Source organism: Gekko japonicus, unplaced genomic scaffold (genome assembly GCF_001447785.1).
Source record: "Gekko japonicus isolate JY-2015 unplaced genomic scaffold, Gekko_japonicus_V1.1 scaffold361, whole genome shotgun sequence".
Lineage (NCBI taxonomy): Eukaryota > Metazoa > Chordata > Lepidosauria > Squamata > Gekkonidae > Gekko > Gekko japonicus.
In genome coordinates, this window is record NW_015174852.1 from 907,368 (window position 1) to 923,543 (window position 16,176).

General features: G+C 50.1%; 1 protein-coding gene across 1 annotated transcript in view; it reads left to right on the plus strand.

The window, feature by feature from the left end:
- Nucleotides 1-4,651: 4,651 nt before the first annotated feature.
- The window catches only part of FAM169B (family with sequence similarity 169 member B), a 36,408-nt gene continuing 24,883 nt past the window's right edge, over nt 4,652-16,176 (plus strand). Inside the window, exons 1-2 of the mRNA XM_015424543.1 lie at nt 4,652-4,683; nt 5,422-5,591. Of these exons, the coding sequence (XP_015280029.1) occupies nt 4,652-4,683; nt 5,422-5,591 (202 nt within the window). The remainder of the gene's footprint in view (nt 4,684-5,421; nt 5,592-16,176) is intronic.

The window sequence follows — 16,176 nt, forward strand, 5'->3', positions numbered from 1 at the left end:
GTGATCCTGGTTTTTAAGGATCACGAAACTGCGGAGGAAATCGGGCGAAGCCGCGGGTCAAATGCAGCCCCACAGCCTCGGGTGTGAAATTGACATGCTTGTGTCGGGGCAAACGGCGGCTGCGCCGCAAGGCAGCTCTAGTGCGAAATCGCCCATTGTTTTGCTTCATTTAAACCCCATGTTCCTCCCCACTGGGGACCCAAAGTGGCTCATATTATTCTCCTCTTCATTTTATCCTTACATTCACCCTGTGAAGTGGGTTAGACTGAGAGTTTGTGACTGGCCCAAAGTCTAGGGTTGCCAGGTCCCTGCCTGGCATCCAGACGGGAGGAGAAGCTCTGTCTTTGGGAGACTTGCATGCGCGCCGAGATGACATCACCCGGAAGTGACATCACCGCACCTGGGCACATCGTCGAGGGACGCTCTAGCGTTCAGTCTTAAAATTCTATGGTACTGTAGAATTTTAAGGTCAAGCGCTAGAGTGTTCCCCGACGACATGACCGATGCGATGACGTCACCTCTGGGTGACATAATTGCGCCAGGAATGTTGGCACTTTGGAGGTGGCGTTCCCTCCAGCAGCCGGATCCGGGCCGGCAGTTTGGGGGACCCTAGAGCGGGCAAACCCCCGCCCCCTCCAGGGGACCTGGCAACCCTTCCAATGTCACCCAGGAAGCTTCCATGCTAGGGTGGGGATTTGAACCTGGGTCTCCTAAAACCTAGGCGGACACTCTGACCCCCACATTGTCTCTCTACAAGCAGCTGTCTCTCTAGATCAGAGGTTCCCAATCTTTTTGGGCCTGTGGGCCTGTTTGGAATTCTGACACAAGATGGTGGACACAAAAATGGCCATCCTGAGAGGAGTGGAGCCAACAACCAGGGGTCATTTCCTGCAGGAGCGCACAGGAGCGGAGCTCCGGCAGTAAAGAGCCAGGGGCCGGGCACATGCAACAAGCCCCGCCCCCTGCTCCCAGCAGCCCCCAGTCAGAGCAAGAAGCAGGCAGGTAAGCTGCAGAGCCCCCCCCCCCCAGATAGCAATCCAAAACAGTTCAGTGGGACCTTTAAGGCCAAGGTTTATTATTCAGGTACAGGCTCTCCCTCCTCTGTGAGGGCAGATCTGTGTCCCCCCCCCAATAGCTAACAATCCAAAAGAGTCCAGTGGAGCCTGAGTGGTGGGTGTTGCCTTCTGACACACTTCTGGTGATGTCAAGGGGAGTGGCATATGCAAATAAGTTATGCTAATGAGTTATGCTAATGAGCTCCTGCACCTCTTTTTCTACGAAATGACCCCTGCCAACAACCAAATGGACACCACGGGAGGGGTAACCAATGACAGGAGGTGGAGCCACATATAGAAGAAGAGAAGAGATTGGATTTAGAGCCCGCCCTTCACTCGGAGTCTCAGAGCGGCTTACAAACTCCTCTCCCTTCCCCTCCCCACAACAGACACCCTGTGAGGTAGGTGGGGCTGAGAGAACGCTGAGAGAACTGCTCTGAGAGAACTTGTGACTGACCCAAGGTCACACCAGCAGTTGCAAGTGGAGGAACGGTGGGGAATCAAGCCTGGCTCTCCCAGATTAGAGTCCGCGCACTTAACCACTACACCAAACTGGGAAGCCAGAGTGCAGGAGGCAAGAGTAGTAAGTTTAAAATCTGTTGTAACCCACCTTGAGCCCTGCACTGCAGGGGAGGGCAGGGTAGAAATTCAGTAAATAATAAATAAATAAAAATTACACTGGGAAAGGGGAGTGGAAGAGAACAAAAGTGAACACTTTTGTGGTAGCTACTGCCAAAACGTTATTTTAAAGGCGCACAGGCAATTAGATACCCAGTGGCCAATCAGAAGCCCTGCTGGGCTGGAAGTGCACCTGGCCCCGCCCACTTTCTAGAAACTCTTGGCAGGTGCCATGAAAGGTGTTGGCGGCACATACCGTATTTCTTTTCAAGGACACTTCCACTTGCCCACCGTGTTCCATAGCCCCCTTTTCCAGGAATTATATTAAAAAATCTCAATAATGTACAGCTGTGTTTCAGTTCTTCTGCTGGTTTCCCCCCCCCCTTTTTGGTATTTTTTTTTTTGAGCTCCTGGAGGGGATTTTTTTTATTGATTTTTTTAACACTACAAAAAACTACAACAGAAAAGGGGGAGAGGAAAACAACATATAAGGGAGAAAGTAAAGAACCCACTACTGACTAAAAACCCAAGAGAGGAGATCCTCTAACTAGCTTTTTTTTTTTTAGCATCCAAACTTATCATCTTTGTACTTCTTATGAACTGTGTCAATCTTTTAGAACTTTTAACCCGCCGTTTTTGGTATTTTTGATGCATTTTTCATATGTGCATATGTGCGCGTGTACGTATGAGTGTGTATGCCCATCTGGAAGTCATGGCGACCTCTGGTGACTGACCCCTACTGGGGGCCAGGAGGATATTCAGAGAGGTGACTGAATAAAGCCTGCCCCCGCCTCCCGACTGCTGGTATTCCAAGGAGGTCTCCCATCCAAGCACTTGCCAAAGTCGACCCTGCTTAGCCTCCAAGATCTGATGAGATCGGGCTTTCCTGGGCTATCCAGGTCAGGGCGGTTTCCCAATTTTTGTCCATTTCTGACCCTTCGGCAGGTCATGGAAAAGGCAATCAGACAACTGAGTTATTCTGTTAGCAGTAGTAGCCGAGGACTGATTAGCCATCTGCTTGGAAGAGCAGTCTTTGTTCCCCTTGGGCACAGTCTAACTCATACATCCATTTACAAATGCCTTCTGTTTTGGGTCACTGAAACAGGCATTGCGGTTATTCTGTTTTGAGTTCTTTGTTTAAAGGGATTTCTCCGATTCAGAAACCCCGATGGTTTTGATGCAGCTAGACTGAGATACGTGTTCTTTTAAATTTTACACGTCTTTAGTTTGGGGTTCCCCAACCTTTTTGGGCTCGCAGGGCTCTTTGGAATCCTGGCATGTTGTGGTGGGTGCAGCCACAGAGCAATTGCTACCAAAGGGCTGCTGCAGGAGGCGGGGCCAGCCACAAAATGGCTGCGGCGGTTTACTGTCAGTCACACATGGAAGATCCTGGTGTTGGGGTGGCAGCCAGTGTCCCCTCTAAGCTGAGCTAGTGTGAGCTAGCTCACAGGTTTTTAGCCTCCAGCTCACACATTTTTGTCTCAGCTCAGGAAGGAGGGCTCCAGAGCAAACTAATTGATGCAGAAGCCAAATCGCTCGCTCACAACTTTAATGCCGGTAGCTCACAAAGTAGAATTTTTGCTCACAGGACTCCACAGCTTAGAGGGAACGTTGGTGGCATCGACTGCTAAACCAACACTTAGCCAGTTTGGTGTAGTGGTTAAGTGTGTGGACTCTAATCTGGGGGAACCAGGTTTGATTCCCCACTCCTCCACTTGCACCTGCTGATGTGACCTTGGGTTAGTCACAAGCTCTGGCGCAGCTGTCCTTGAAAAAGAGCAGTTTGTGTCAGAGTTCTCTCAGCCCCACCCACCTCACAGGGTGTCTGTTGTGGGGAGGGGAAGGGAAAGGAGTTTGTAAGCCGCTCTGAGACTCCAAGTGAAGGGCGGGGTATAAATCCAATCTCTTCTTCGTCATCTTCTTCATCTGCATAGCCAACCAAAAGTCCAGTGGCCAGTTAGAAGCCTTGCTGGGCAAAAGCCACACCTGGCCCCACCCACTTGGGCACCATGGAAGGTATTGGCACCAAACTGGGGGACCCCTGGACTTAAAGAAGAAGAAGAAGAAGAGATAAGAGATTGGATTTATACCCCGCCCTTTACTACCCAAAGGTGTCTCAGAGCAGCTTACAAACTCCTTTCCCTTCCCCTCCCCACCACAGATACCCTGTGAGGTGGGTGGGGCTGAGAGAGCTCTTGACAGAAACGGCTCTTTTTCAAGAACAGCTCTTATCAGAACTACGGCTTGCCCAAGGTCATCCAGCCAGGTGCGAGTGGAGGAGTGGGGGATCATACCCGGTTCTCCCAGATTAGAGTCCGCACACTTAACCACTACACCAAACCGGTTGGGGCAGGGGATCCCTGATTTTGGGCCCCCCAAAAAACAGCTGCCGGCCAGCTGGCCAGTGGGGGACGCCCCACCCCTGAACAGCATCATCCCATGGGGGTGCCACCGACACAGTGACTTCACCACTAGTGACGTCAGGGCTATTTTTGGGCAGGAATGCACAGGAACGGAGTTCCGGCTGGCTCCCAAGTTGGCCACGCCCAACAGGAACTCATTAGCATAATAGGCCACACCCAACAGCAGAAACTCATTGGGATTGGCTACATTAGAGGTATGTGGTTTTGACAACAAACAAGGTAAACAGAATAACAAGCAAAAGGTGGGTGTGGCTGGATAACCACACTTCTGGTAACATGGGGGTGGGCCTAATGTGCTAATGAGCTGTGGTCTCAGGGGTGTGGCCTAATATGCTAATGGGTTTCTGCTGTTGGGTGTGGCCTATTATGCTAATGAGTTCCTGCTGGGCTTTTTCTACAAAAAGAGCCCTGAGTGACGTCATCATTCTGGGGCCGTCACACGGCAATGCTCTTGCATTCAGGGGAAACTATGATTACCATAGAGTTTTTGCCCCGAATGCTAGAGCATTGCAGCGTGACGGCCCTAGCATGATGATGTCACACAGAAACGTCCCGATGAGGAGCCAGGAGCCCCCACCGCAGCAAACGTGAGATCTGGCAACCCTACCTGATCTAATTAAAGCCACTGTAAGACTCTCACAAGGGCCACGTTGGCTCAGAGGTTAAGACACTGAGCTGCAGACTGGAAGGTTTGTAGTGTGATGGAGTGAGCTCCCGTCCCTGGCCCCAGCTCATGTCAACCTAGCAGTTCGAAAGCAAGGAATTGCAAGTAGGTTAATAGGTATTGCTTCATTGGGAAGGTAACAGCATTCTGTGTGCCTTGGCGATTAGTCATGCTGGCCACATGACCACGGAAACGTCTTTGGACAGCGCTGGCTCTTCGGCTTGGAAACGGAGATGAGCACCGCTCCCTAGAGTCGGATTCGACTAGCTTTTGAACAAGGGAAACCTTTACCTTTTAAGACTCTCACAAGAGCGTGGGAGGCCCCTCGAAAAAAGCCAAGTTTGTGTCTTAGTCTTCTTTCTGTCCTCTCCAGGACAAATGTTTCGTAACACTCTCCCTCACCCTCTGACTCATGTCCAACTCTGTTAACAGTGTAATATATAATCCCGGAATAGCTCTGTGCAAGTTCAAGGCATTTGGGCACGTCTCTCATTATTTTTATGATCTTCGTAAGTTCTGTCTCCTTTGGTATTTTTATCCCGCGTGAGTCAGCTGCATTAAATATTTGAAAACTTTTTCTCGGAAGTCTGGTAACCCCCCCCCCCCCCATTATTTTCTATCACGTTCTTCCCTTCTTTCTTTCCCCATTTTGCTTCGTAAGGTCCAGAGGAAAAAAAATTGTCCTCTTTGTGCTGAACTACATCATTCTTGGAACGCGAGAGAGGAGTTTGACTTGGGATGCCGTCTTCATGCCTCACTCTGAGAGGGAGCATGCCAAACTCTTCTGGAGGAGTGGAGAAGCAGCTGCCTTCTACACGGTTAAACCGAAAGGTACGCTCGTTCGGGGGCAGGCTTTGCCGCGAGTAGGCATATTGCCCAAAACTGGGGGGTGGCATTTCAGCTTTTAAAGGGGGGGGGAGGGCTTGGAGAGAGTGTAAAGATTTTTAGCAGTGTTTACAAATCATGTAAGCTGCGGTGGCTCAAGTGGTTAAGACACTGAACTGCAGGCTGTGGAAGGTCGGTAGTTCAGCAGTTCGAGACCTGGGTTCCGCATGACGGAGTGAGCTCCCGTCTCTGGTTCCAGCTCCTGCCAACCTAGCAGTTCGAAAGCAAGAAATTGCAAGTAGATAAATAGGTACCACTTCGGTGGGAAGGTAACAGCATTCCGTGCGCCTTGGTGTTTAGTCACGCCGGCCACATGACCACGGAAATGTCTTCGGACAGCGCTGGCTCTTCGGCTTTGAAACGGAGATGAGCACCGCAACCCTAGAGTCGGACTCGACTGGCTTTCGAGCAAGGGAACCTTTACCTTTACCTTTTACAGTTCATACCTTAGATGTGTCCAGAATTAAGTCCCCTTCCCCCGAGTCGATGCGTTTTTGGAACATTTCTTGTGGTTTCTTGTCTTTTTTTCCCCTAATGCTTCTCGAAAGCCACTATGGTGTAGTGCGTAGAGAGTTCACCTGGGATCTGAGAGACCCAGATTCATATCCCACCTCTGCCACGGAAGCTTGCTGGGTGACCAAGGGCCAGTCACATGCTCTCAACCTAACCGACCTCACGGGGTTGTTGTAAGCATAAAACCGAGGCAAGGAGAACAGATGAGCCACTTTGGGTTCCTGTTGGGGAGAAGGGCAGGGTATAAAGGAAAGATGACCAAAAAAAACCCCTCCAGGATCCCTGGCCAAGCTGGAGGAAAATTGCTTCCTGACCCCAAAGTGGCAGTCAGCATTTCCCTGTGCGAGTCAGAAAAGGCCACAAGAGCTGAGCACTGAGGCAACCCCCCCTGCCCTCCCTCTCATGATCTGCCTAAGTTCACAGAATCTGCATTGCTGTCAGATGGCCATCTAAGCCTCTGCTTGAAAACCTCCAAAGAAGGAGAGCCCACCACCTCCCGAGGAAGCCTGTTGTTGGGGAGACTTATCTTGGCAGTAGTATGTGCGAAAAGCATCTAGGGGTTTTAGCAGTCCTTAGCAGTACACTGAACATGAGTCAGCAGTGTGATGCAGTAGCTAGAAAGGTAAATGTGATTACAGGCTGTATCAACAGAAGTATAGTGTCCAGATCACGTGAAGTGATGGTACCGCTTTACTCTGCAATGGTTAGACCTCACCTAAAGTATTGTGCTCAGTTTCGGGCACCAGGCTCTTTTTGTAGCAGGAACTCCTTTGCATGTTACGCGATACACCCCTAATGTAGCCAATCTTCCAAGAGCTTACAGTACCCCCTGTAAAGGGTGTACTGTAAGCTCTTGGAAGATTGGCTACATTAGGGGTGTATCGCGTAACATGCAAAGGAGTTCCTGCTACAAAAAGAGCCTGGTGCCCGAAACTGAGCACAATACTTTAGGTGAGGTCTAACCATTGCAGAGTAAAGCGGTACCATCACTTCACGTGATCTGGACACTATACTTCTGTTGATACAGCCTGTAATCACATTTACCTTTCTAGCTACTGCATCACACTGCTGACTCATGTTCAGTGTACTGCTAAGGACTGCTAAAACCCCTAGATGCTTTTCGCACATACTACTGCCAAGATAAGTCTCCCCAACCTATTTCCTACCTAAATGCAGAACTTTACATTTATCTCCAACGAAATTCATTTTATTTGTTTTAGCCCAATTTTTCAGTCTGTCAGGATCATCCTTTATCCTGACTCTGTCTTCTACCGTATTTGCTACCCCTCCCAATTTAGTATCATCTGCAAATTTAATAAGCATTCCCTCTATCCCTTCATCCAGATCATTGATAAAGATGTTGAACAAAACAGGTCCCAGGACAGATCCTTGAGGCACTCCACTTGTCACTCCTCTCCAAGAAGATGAGGAACCATTCAAAAGCACTCTTTGGGTGCCATCTGTCAACCAGTTACAGATCCACCTAACAGTCATAGGATCCAAACCTAATTTTTCCAATTTGTGAACAATAATATTATGTGGGACCTTATCAAAAGCCTTACTGAAATCAAGATAAACTATGTCTACAGCATTCCCCTGATCCAGCAAGGCAGTAACTTTCTCAAAAAAAGAGATAAGGTTAGTCTGACATGTCTTGTTCTTGAGAAACTCATGACAGCTCTTAGTAATCACAGCCATTCTTTCCAAGGATATGTTCTTTCTGAGTAGCCATGCCTTAGAATAGGAGACTTGGAATCGAAGACTTCAGGTGTACCATCAGACGCTGATTCCATGACCCAATCCTGGTTTGGTTATCAGAGTTGTTCCTCAGATTCAAATGGCCCCTTCTCCTCCCCTCTCTTCCCCATTGTGTGCTCTAATTCCCTTTTTTGTTGACCCAAACCATCGTTTGCCATGGCCATGTCTGTATCTGGCAAATTAGGGTTACCACAGGCCATAGTCTACCGCCAAACCAGAAGTAGAAATCACACTTTGAAGTGGATTTCCACTTTTGGTTTCGGGGCAACCTGTGGTTTATGAAAAAAGGGTTTCGCCAGATTCGGATACGATTGCAAAGTCTGGTTTTTGCAAGCCGGAGAGGGAATCGGAGCATGTGAAGGGTGGAGCAAAGACCACGAGCCTGAGACGCAGCTCTCATTTGGCCGTTGCATCTCAACTGTCTCTCGTTTCGAGTTTTATTCTTCTAGCTCATGCAAAAACATTTTTTTTGCGCTATATATAAAACTTGGAACATAATAGAATGAAAGACATAAGCAGGGGCCAAGCCATGCCTTTATTGAATTTTATTGGAAGCCAGGGATTTCTGGGTTGCTTTCTTTGCTTTAGTGTAGGCGTGTGCGTGTGTACACAACTCACACAATGGGTTGACTTTGGGCACCATTCAAGCAGAGACCTCCTTTCCCCTGACACGAGTGCTCTGCCTGCAGAAGGTCTCTCCGGACTGACGCCTGCCAAGGCAGTTTGTTAATCAGGGGAACACTTTGGAATGCGCAGTTTGTTTGGTTTGGGTCTTTTAGATGTGGGGCAGGACCGGGCTGGGCTTTTTCCTGGCCTTTGGGATGTTGGAGAGCGTTAATGGTTGTCTGCTTTCTCTGCCCTCCTAATTGCTGTTTACCATTCTGCCTGGCTCACAGGTTAGTCATTTCGTGTTTGTGGCCCAGCCGAAAAGATTAAAGGCTCCAAAGGGGCCGGCTGCATAAAAGGCCTCCTTCTTCTTTGGGTTCATGCATCTTTTCCCCTCAACCAAAACGTTCAGTGAGAAGAGAACAATAGCTGGAGACACATTATTACTTTATTGCTACTACTTTATTTTATTACTTCATTTACACCCTCCTTTTCTCCCCAGCGGGTCCCCAAAGCTGCTTACCACGTTCTTCCTCCATTTTATCCTTATAGCGACAACTCTTGTGGAGTAAGTTTAGCATGTGTGACTGGCCCAAGGTCACTCGGAAAACTTCTGTGGCAGAGTGGAGATCCAAACCTGAGTCTTCCAGATCCTGGCCTGCCACCCTGACCACTGCACTCACACTGAAATGACACCCCACGTGTTAAGAACGAGTGGGGAACAACTGTGTTAGCTGTTATTCATCCCCATATCTCCATCCTTGCTCTTGGGCCTGTTAAAATGACTGGTTTTTTAACCTCATTAATAGGAGATGTGTTGGTTGCTAGGCATGAAAATAGATCTGAGGTGAGGATGGGAATGGGTTGCCAGATCTGATCGACAAGCCCGGGGGGGGGGACTTACCAGGATGCTTCAGGAGAAGGGTGGGCAGAAGCACGCCATGGCTAGGCATGTTGGTGACGTCGGGGTGACGCTCTGGTTTTGGGGTAAAACTCTATGGTTTGAAGCTAATTCTACCATAGAGTTTTGCCCAGAACCCAGAGTGCTGCCCCCCCGATGTCACCGATGTGCTTATTGCATTTCTGGGTGATGTAGGCCCTTTGCGTTTGGGGTAATAACTCTCCTGCCGGCCAGCTGGCCGGTGCCAGGGGGGAGTGCCAGAAACCAGGGGATAATAATAATAATAATAATAATACTTTCCATTTATTAATTGCTTTCCCCAATGGGCTCAAAGCGATGTACAATATAGACAAGGAACTAACAATGTTTGTAGGGGATAGGGAAGACAACATATATTCATTTTTAATTGCATGCGTCGTCACTGCCTGGTATAGACGTCTTCTGCCTTGGCTTCGTTGTTTTCCGCACGGCTGTGTGTTGGCCAGGCTTCAGGACCTGTATGTCAATCGCCACACTGTCACCGCCTGGCCGGAACATCCATTGCAGGGATTCTTTCGTAGCCGAGAAGCTATTTCGCCTTCCAAGCCTCGACCAGGACGTCCGACCATCAGCTAACACCCTCCCACAAGGGAGATTGGCGTGCCCACCCTCTCTAAGGAGTGGTTCCCATTTTATCTACTCGCCGAAGCTTTCGAATCGCTGGGTGGACGATGAGCTGGGGACAACAGGCTGGCTGCTCAGACCAGCGCGGGGCTTGAACTAACACAGTTCAGATGTTAAGACAGTAGGATATACCCATTGTGCCAGCGCTCCCCTTGGCACCGGGGGGGACGGGACCTGACAACCCTAAATGGGTTGGAAATTAGAGTACTAGTTGCTGTCGTCACAGGGGTGCTAAGGCTATCTTAATGTCAGGGAAAATATTTCTTTAAATTTTTTTTAATTAAAGTATGAATAGTCCCTTCCCACCTGACCAAAAGCCTCTAACGGAATTTACACCCAAGTGGAATGTTTGCTACTTTTCCCTCTCACTCCACTTTTAGATGGTGGGGTTTTGTGGACTGATTCCACATGGGTTGGTTTTGCCGTGTAGTCCCACTTTGCCCGAGTTCGAATTGCTGTAGTCAGTCTATGGGCACGTTCAGACGGGCCATTTGAGCCGGTATACATGCCGGTTAGAAACGGACTACTTACGCGCGATCACACAGCCAACATCTGCCTCCCGTCCCTAGCCGTTGCCAACCGGCTCAAACATTCTTTAAACCGAAGTATTCTGCTACCAGGTCCCCAAGTGGTGTTTTCCTGGTGCTCCGGTTCTAGCTGTATTTTCCTGCTGTGTGATTGTGCCTCCGCCGGTGTAGAGCCACTTCCACTTTTCGTCTGCCATTTTTTTTTGGCGTCGGCGATATGTGCTTGGGCGAAGTTTCGCCACGGCGTTAATAAAATGAATTAAAAAAAACGTGCCTAGTTTTAGGCTTCAGACGAGTCTGGGACCTCACGGAGGCCAGTTTCGCTGTAAAAGTTTCAAGGGAAGTCTTCGCTTCAAGGCATTCTTTTTGGGATAATTTGTTCTGCGCATGCGCAAACTGCGAACAAATAATAATTAAAAAACCACTGATGCGTGCTGCTGTGTGGATGTCTGGGAGCAATGTGCTGCGCTGCGAGAGAGGGTAATGTGACCGCGCTTGTCCCGGATCAAATACAATCCGATTGGAACCGGAGCAGTTTAAACCGCTCCGGCACGCCGTCTGACCGCACACTATGAGGATTGATTACTGAAGATTTGCAAGAAAAATTCCTACACAATCTGCTGATTTATAAAAAGGTTTTAGGTGTCATTATGATGTTTTATGATGTCATTAGATGGTTCACGTCTCTGTTGTTCATAAGTCTTTACAGGCCAGGGAACTGTTCATATTATCAGTCGCTTAATTATGTCCATTCTTCTGCAGCAGAACGTTTGCCTGTCGGCTCTGGCCCATTAACCTTCCAACTGCATATCAAGGTCAGTAGTTCAGGTGTTCGAGACCCGAGTGCCGCATGACAGAGTGAGCTCCCGTCTCTAGTTCCAGCTCCTGCCAACCTAGCAGTTTGAAAGCGAGAAATTGCAACTGGATAAATAGGTACCACTTTGGTGGGAAGGTAACATAGTTTCATGCGCCTAAGCGTCTAGTGATGCTGGCCACACGACTACGGAGAAGTCTTTGGACAGCGCCGGCTCTTCGGCTTGGAAACGGAGATGAGCACCGGCCCCTAGAGTCAGATCCGACTGGCTTTCAAGCAAGGGAACCTTTACCTTTACCTTTATCAAGTAATCATAAGAAACCCCAGAGAACAGATTTTATCTGTATTGTAGTGATCTTAAATGATTTTAAATATGTTTTATATTGGCGTATGCCTCTCTCTAAGCCACCCTGAGCCCGCGTTGCGGGGGAGGGCGGGGTATAAATTGAATAAAATAAATAAATCACACACTCACCCTTTTACAGCTAGTGCGGGTCCTGAAGCCAGAAAAGCCTGTCAGATTCTCAAAATGAATGGTGTCAGGTTGCCAGAACCCGACAACACTGTTGGGCCGTCTGCCAGGCCAGAGTGTGTTGGGTTCTTGGCTCACACTGGGGTGGGGGGGGCTGGTGCTTTTCTTAGCTTTGCCCATCTGCTCTGATCTTGTGAGTAAGCAGGGGGCAACGAGACCCACCCCGCAGGGGGCCTAACACAGCAGGATTCTCAGACCTCTGAATAACTGGGCTGCCCTTGTAAACAGGCACAGAGAAGAGAGAGTGACGTTATTCGTGGCTTGGGCGCAGACCGAGAAACAGGATTACCAGTTGACCTGCATGTGAGATCAGGAGGGGAAAGTCGGAGGGAGCCTGCTTCTTCCAAACCATGGGCCTCTATCTGTGAAAGAAGAGCCCATTATAGCCTGGCCCTGTGAACTCACCAAGCCAAACACAGCTCAAAAGCCATGTGTTGTGATCAACCAGGGTGTCGGACAACTCCCCTGTGTTTGCAGTTCCAGGAACGCAGCAGAACCAAGAGGGTTGTTATTGAGCCTCTGGCGGGCCACCATATATGGTCACCCTATATGGGCTTGCGTTTGGTTTGGGAGGCCGTGTCTTGCACTGGCCTGGCTTTTTAGCTATTAATAGGGCAGAAGGGGTCCAGTTTGTGTGTGTGTGTGTGTGTGTGTGAGAGAGAGAGAGAGAGAGGTAAAGGTAAAGGTAAAGGTTCCCTTGCTCGAAAGCCAGTCGAGTCCAACTCTAGGGTTGCGGTGCTCATCTCCGTTTCCAAGCCGAAGAGCCAGCGCTGTCCAAAGACGTCTCTGTGGTCATGTGGCCGGCATGACTAAACACCAAGGCGCACGGAACGCTGTTCCCTTCCCACCGGAGTGGTCCCTATTTATCTACTTGCAATTTCTTGCTTTCGAACTGCTAGGTTGGCAGGAGCTGGAACCAGAGACGGGAGCTCACTCCGTCATGCGGAACCCAGGTCTCGAACTGCTGAACTACCGACCTTCCACAGCCTGCAGTTCAGTGTCTTAACCACTTGAGACCGCAGCTCCTCGAGAGAGAGATACCCTCTTCCAAAAAACTGGGATTAGTGAGAAGAGCCAGACTGTTGTAGGAGCAATCCAATGATGTATTACATGCATGGTGGAAAATGAACAGAAGTTATTTGCTGTTGCCTTCCTTTATGTAGTGACCCTGGACATGCTTGGTGGTCTCCCGCCCAGGTACTAACCAGGGCTGGCCGTGCTCGGGTTCCAAGATCTGATGAGACAGACGTTCACAGGTGGTCTGCTATTGCCTGCCTTTGCGTAGCAGCCCTGGTTTTCCTTAGTGGGAATATTATACTATCCTATTTAGCATGTGAGATTTGATGAGACTGGGCAAGCCTGGGCCATCCAGGTCTGCCTGCCCGTCTATCTCTCTAGAACAGCTCATTCGGCTATCTCCTTCAGCAGTAGTTAGATCCAGGGGTCATTTCCTGCAGGAGTGCACAGGAGCGGAACTCCGGCAGTAAAGAGCCCAGGGGGCGTGCACATGCAACAAGCCCCACCCCCTGCTCCCAGCAGCCCTCAGTCAGAGCAAGAAGCACCCAGTGGCACCTTTAAGACCAGGTTTTATTCAGGTACAAGCTCTCCCTCCTCTGCGAGGACAGATCTGCACGTTCCCCCCCCTCCCCCCAATAGCTGGCAATCCAAACAGTCCAGTGGAGCCTGAGCGGTGGGTGTTGCCTTCTGACCAGGGGTCGTTTCGTAGAAAAAGAGCTAGGGGAACTCATTAGCATAACTCACAAGCATATGCCACACCCCCTGACATCACCGGAAGTGTGTCATAAGGCCACACACCCCGCCCCCAATGGTCCCGGCTGTCGATAGTGGCCTTGCAGCTCCACTGCCGAGCCCCATGAGGGGCCCGGCGGTGGACCTGCAAGGCCGGCGGGAGTGCCAGGAAGCCCCGCGAAGGCCCTCCCTGGCCCCAGGCAGGCAGGGGTGGGGAGAGGCAGGGAGGAAGCAACTTACCCTCCCTCTTCTCCTGCCTCCTTCTGGCTGAATGAGGGGGGGAAGTGGGGTGGCCGGAAGCAGGGGGTGGGGCTTCATCATGTGCCCCGCCCCCCGTACCTCACCCGGGGGAACTGCGATCCCCCATGATCCCCCCCGAAATGACCTCTGCTTCTGACACACTTCCGGTGATGTCAGGGGGTGTGGCATAGGCCAATACGTTATGCTGATGAGCTATGCTAATGAGCTCCTGCACCTCTTTTTCTACGAAATGACCCCTGATTAGAACCAAAAGTTACTTTAAAATATCTTAGATCTAGAAGCTGTTTTAGAAATCGTCTCCCCTCCGTCACTCTCTCCTTGGTAGGGCTACGACAGGGTGTGGCAGGGTGAAGGCCCGGTAGAGGTGAAGAGACGCTTGAATAGCCTGGAGGGGAGGGGGAAGCAAAGGAGACGCTGGGGAGAAGGGAGACTGGGAAGAGTTTGCCTCTTTTTCTTGTGCTTTTGAAAAGGTCCATAACGGCCTTAACCCTCACAACCCTCTTAAGCTAAATCACTAGGGCTTCTGGTGTCCTGGCCCCACTGCTGGACCTCCTGATGGCACCTGGTGTTTCTGGCCACTGTGTGACACAGAGGGTGCGTTCAGACGGGGCGTTTCTGCCGGCATAAACGCGATCACACTTACCTCCATCTTCCGGATCCCTCCGTTGGACGCCCGCTCACTCACTGCGGGCGTCGGCGGTTTTTTTTTTTTAAAGCACAGTTTGAGCATGCGCATAGGCAGCCATTCAGAGAATGGCGATCTTTGCGCATGCTCAACCCCCCCCCATTACATTTAAACTTTAAAGGTAAGCACTTACCTTTAAAGTTTAAAGCCCAACCTGGCCTCCCTGTAGTCCCGGACTCCTCCGGGAAGTTAAACTAAGGGCTTTAAAAACAACAACAACAACAAACGCTCAGGGTGAAGCTTCGCCCGAGCGCATATCGCTTACTTTTTTTAAAAAATGGCGGGGGAAAGCCGGAAGCCTCAGGCTTCCGACGGTACTGTCTCTGCAACGGAGGAGAGCGATCAGACGCCAGGGTGCACCGTTTACAACCGTTGCACTCAGTTTACCACCACTTGGGACCTAGTGGCAGAGTGCAACGGTTTAAAGGGATTGACAACTGTTAGGGACGGGAGGCAGATGTTCGCCGTGTGAACGCCCGTAAGTACACCGGTTGGAACCGGCACCTATACCGTTGTAAATCCCCCGTCTGAACGCACCCAGTGTGTTGGACTGGATGGGCCACTGGCCTGATCCAACACTGGCTTCTCTTTTGTTCTTATAGGAACTCTCGGTCTGGGGCAAGGGATGCTCTGTCTTCTTGGTGCTTGGGGGTGGGGGTGGCAACAGTGGGAGGGCTTCTAGTGTCCAGGCCCCACCGCTGAACCTCCTGATGGCACCTGGTGTTTCTGGCCACTGTGTGCCACAGAGTGTTGGACTGGATGGGCCACTGGCCTGATCCAACACTGGCTTCTCCTATGTTCTTATAGGATTTAACGTAGCATGTTGCTGTGTCTCGAGAGCTCTTCTTTACTTACTTAAACTCCAATGGCAGCTTGCAATATTATTCTCCCCTCCTTCATTTTATGCTCACAACAATGACAACGAGCTAGGCTAGGCAGAGGGAGAGGGACTGGTCCGAGGTCACCCACTGAGAGTGTGGATTTGAGCCTGGGTCTCCCAGATACTAGCTCAGCACTCTAACCGCTAAACCACACTGGCTTCGATATCTGAACATCTTGTCGCTTTTGGTAGCTCACTTACGTGTCCTAGCTTTGGGTCCTTGACGCCGTGGTTTACAGGAGCAGGAGAAAGACTTTCTGCCTTTTGAGTAGAATTTGATTTGATTTGCGGGTGCAGCTGAGGAACTGCACTGGCATAGCTGTTCTTGAAAAAGAGCAGTTTCTGCCAAGAGTTCTCTCAGCCCCGCCTACCTCACAGGGTGTCTGTTGTGGGGAGGGGAAGGGAAAGGAGTTTGTAAGCCGCTCTGAGACTCCCTTGGGTAGTGAAGGGCAAGGTATAAATCCAATCTCTTATTCTTCTTCTTTTACCTCACAGGGTGTCTGTTGTGGGGAGGGGAAGGGAAAGGAGTTTGTAAGCCACTCTGAGACTTCTTTGGGTAGTGAAGGGCGGGGTATAAATCCAGTATATCTCTCTCTCTCTCTCTCTCTCTCTCTCTCTCTCTCTCTCTCTCTCTCTCCCCCG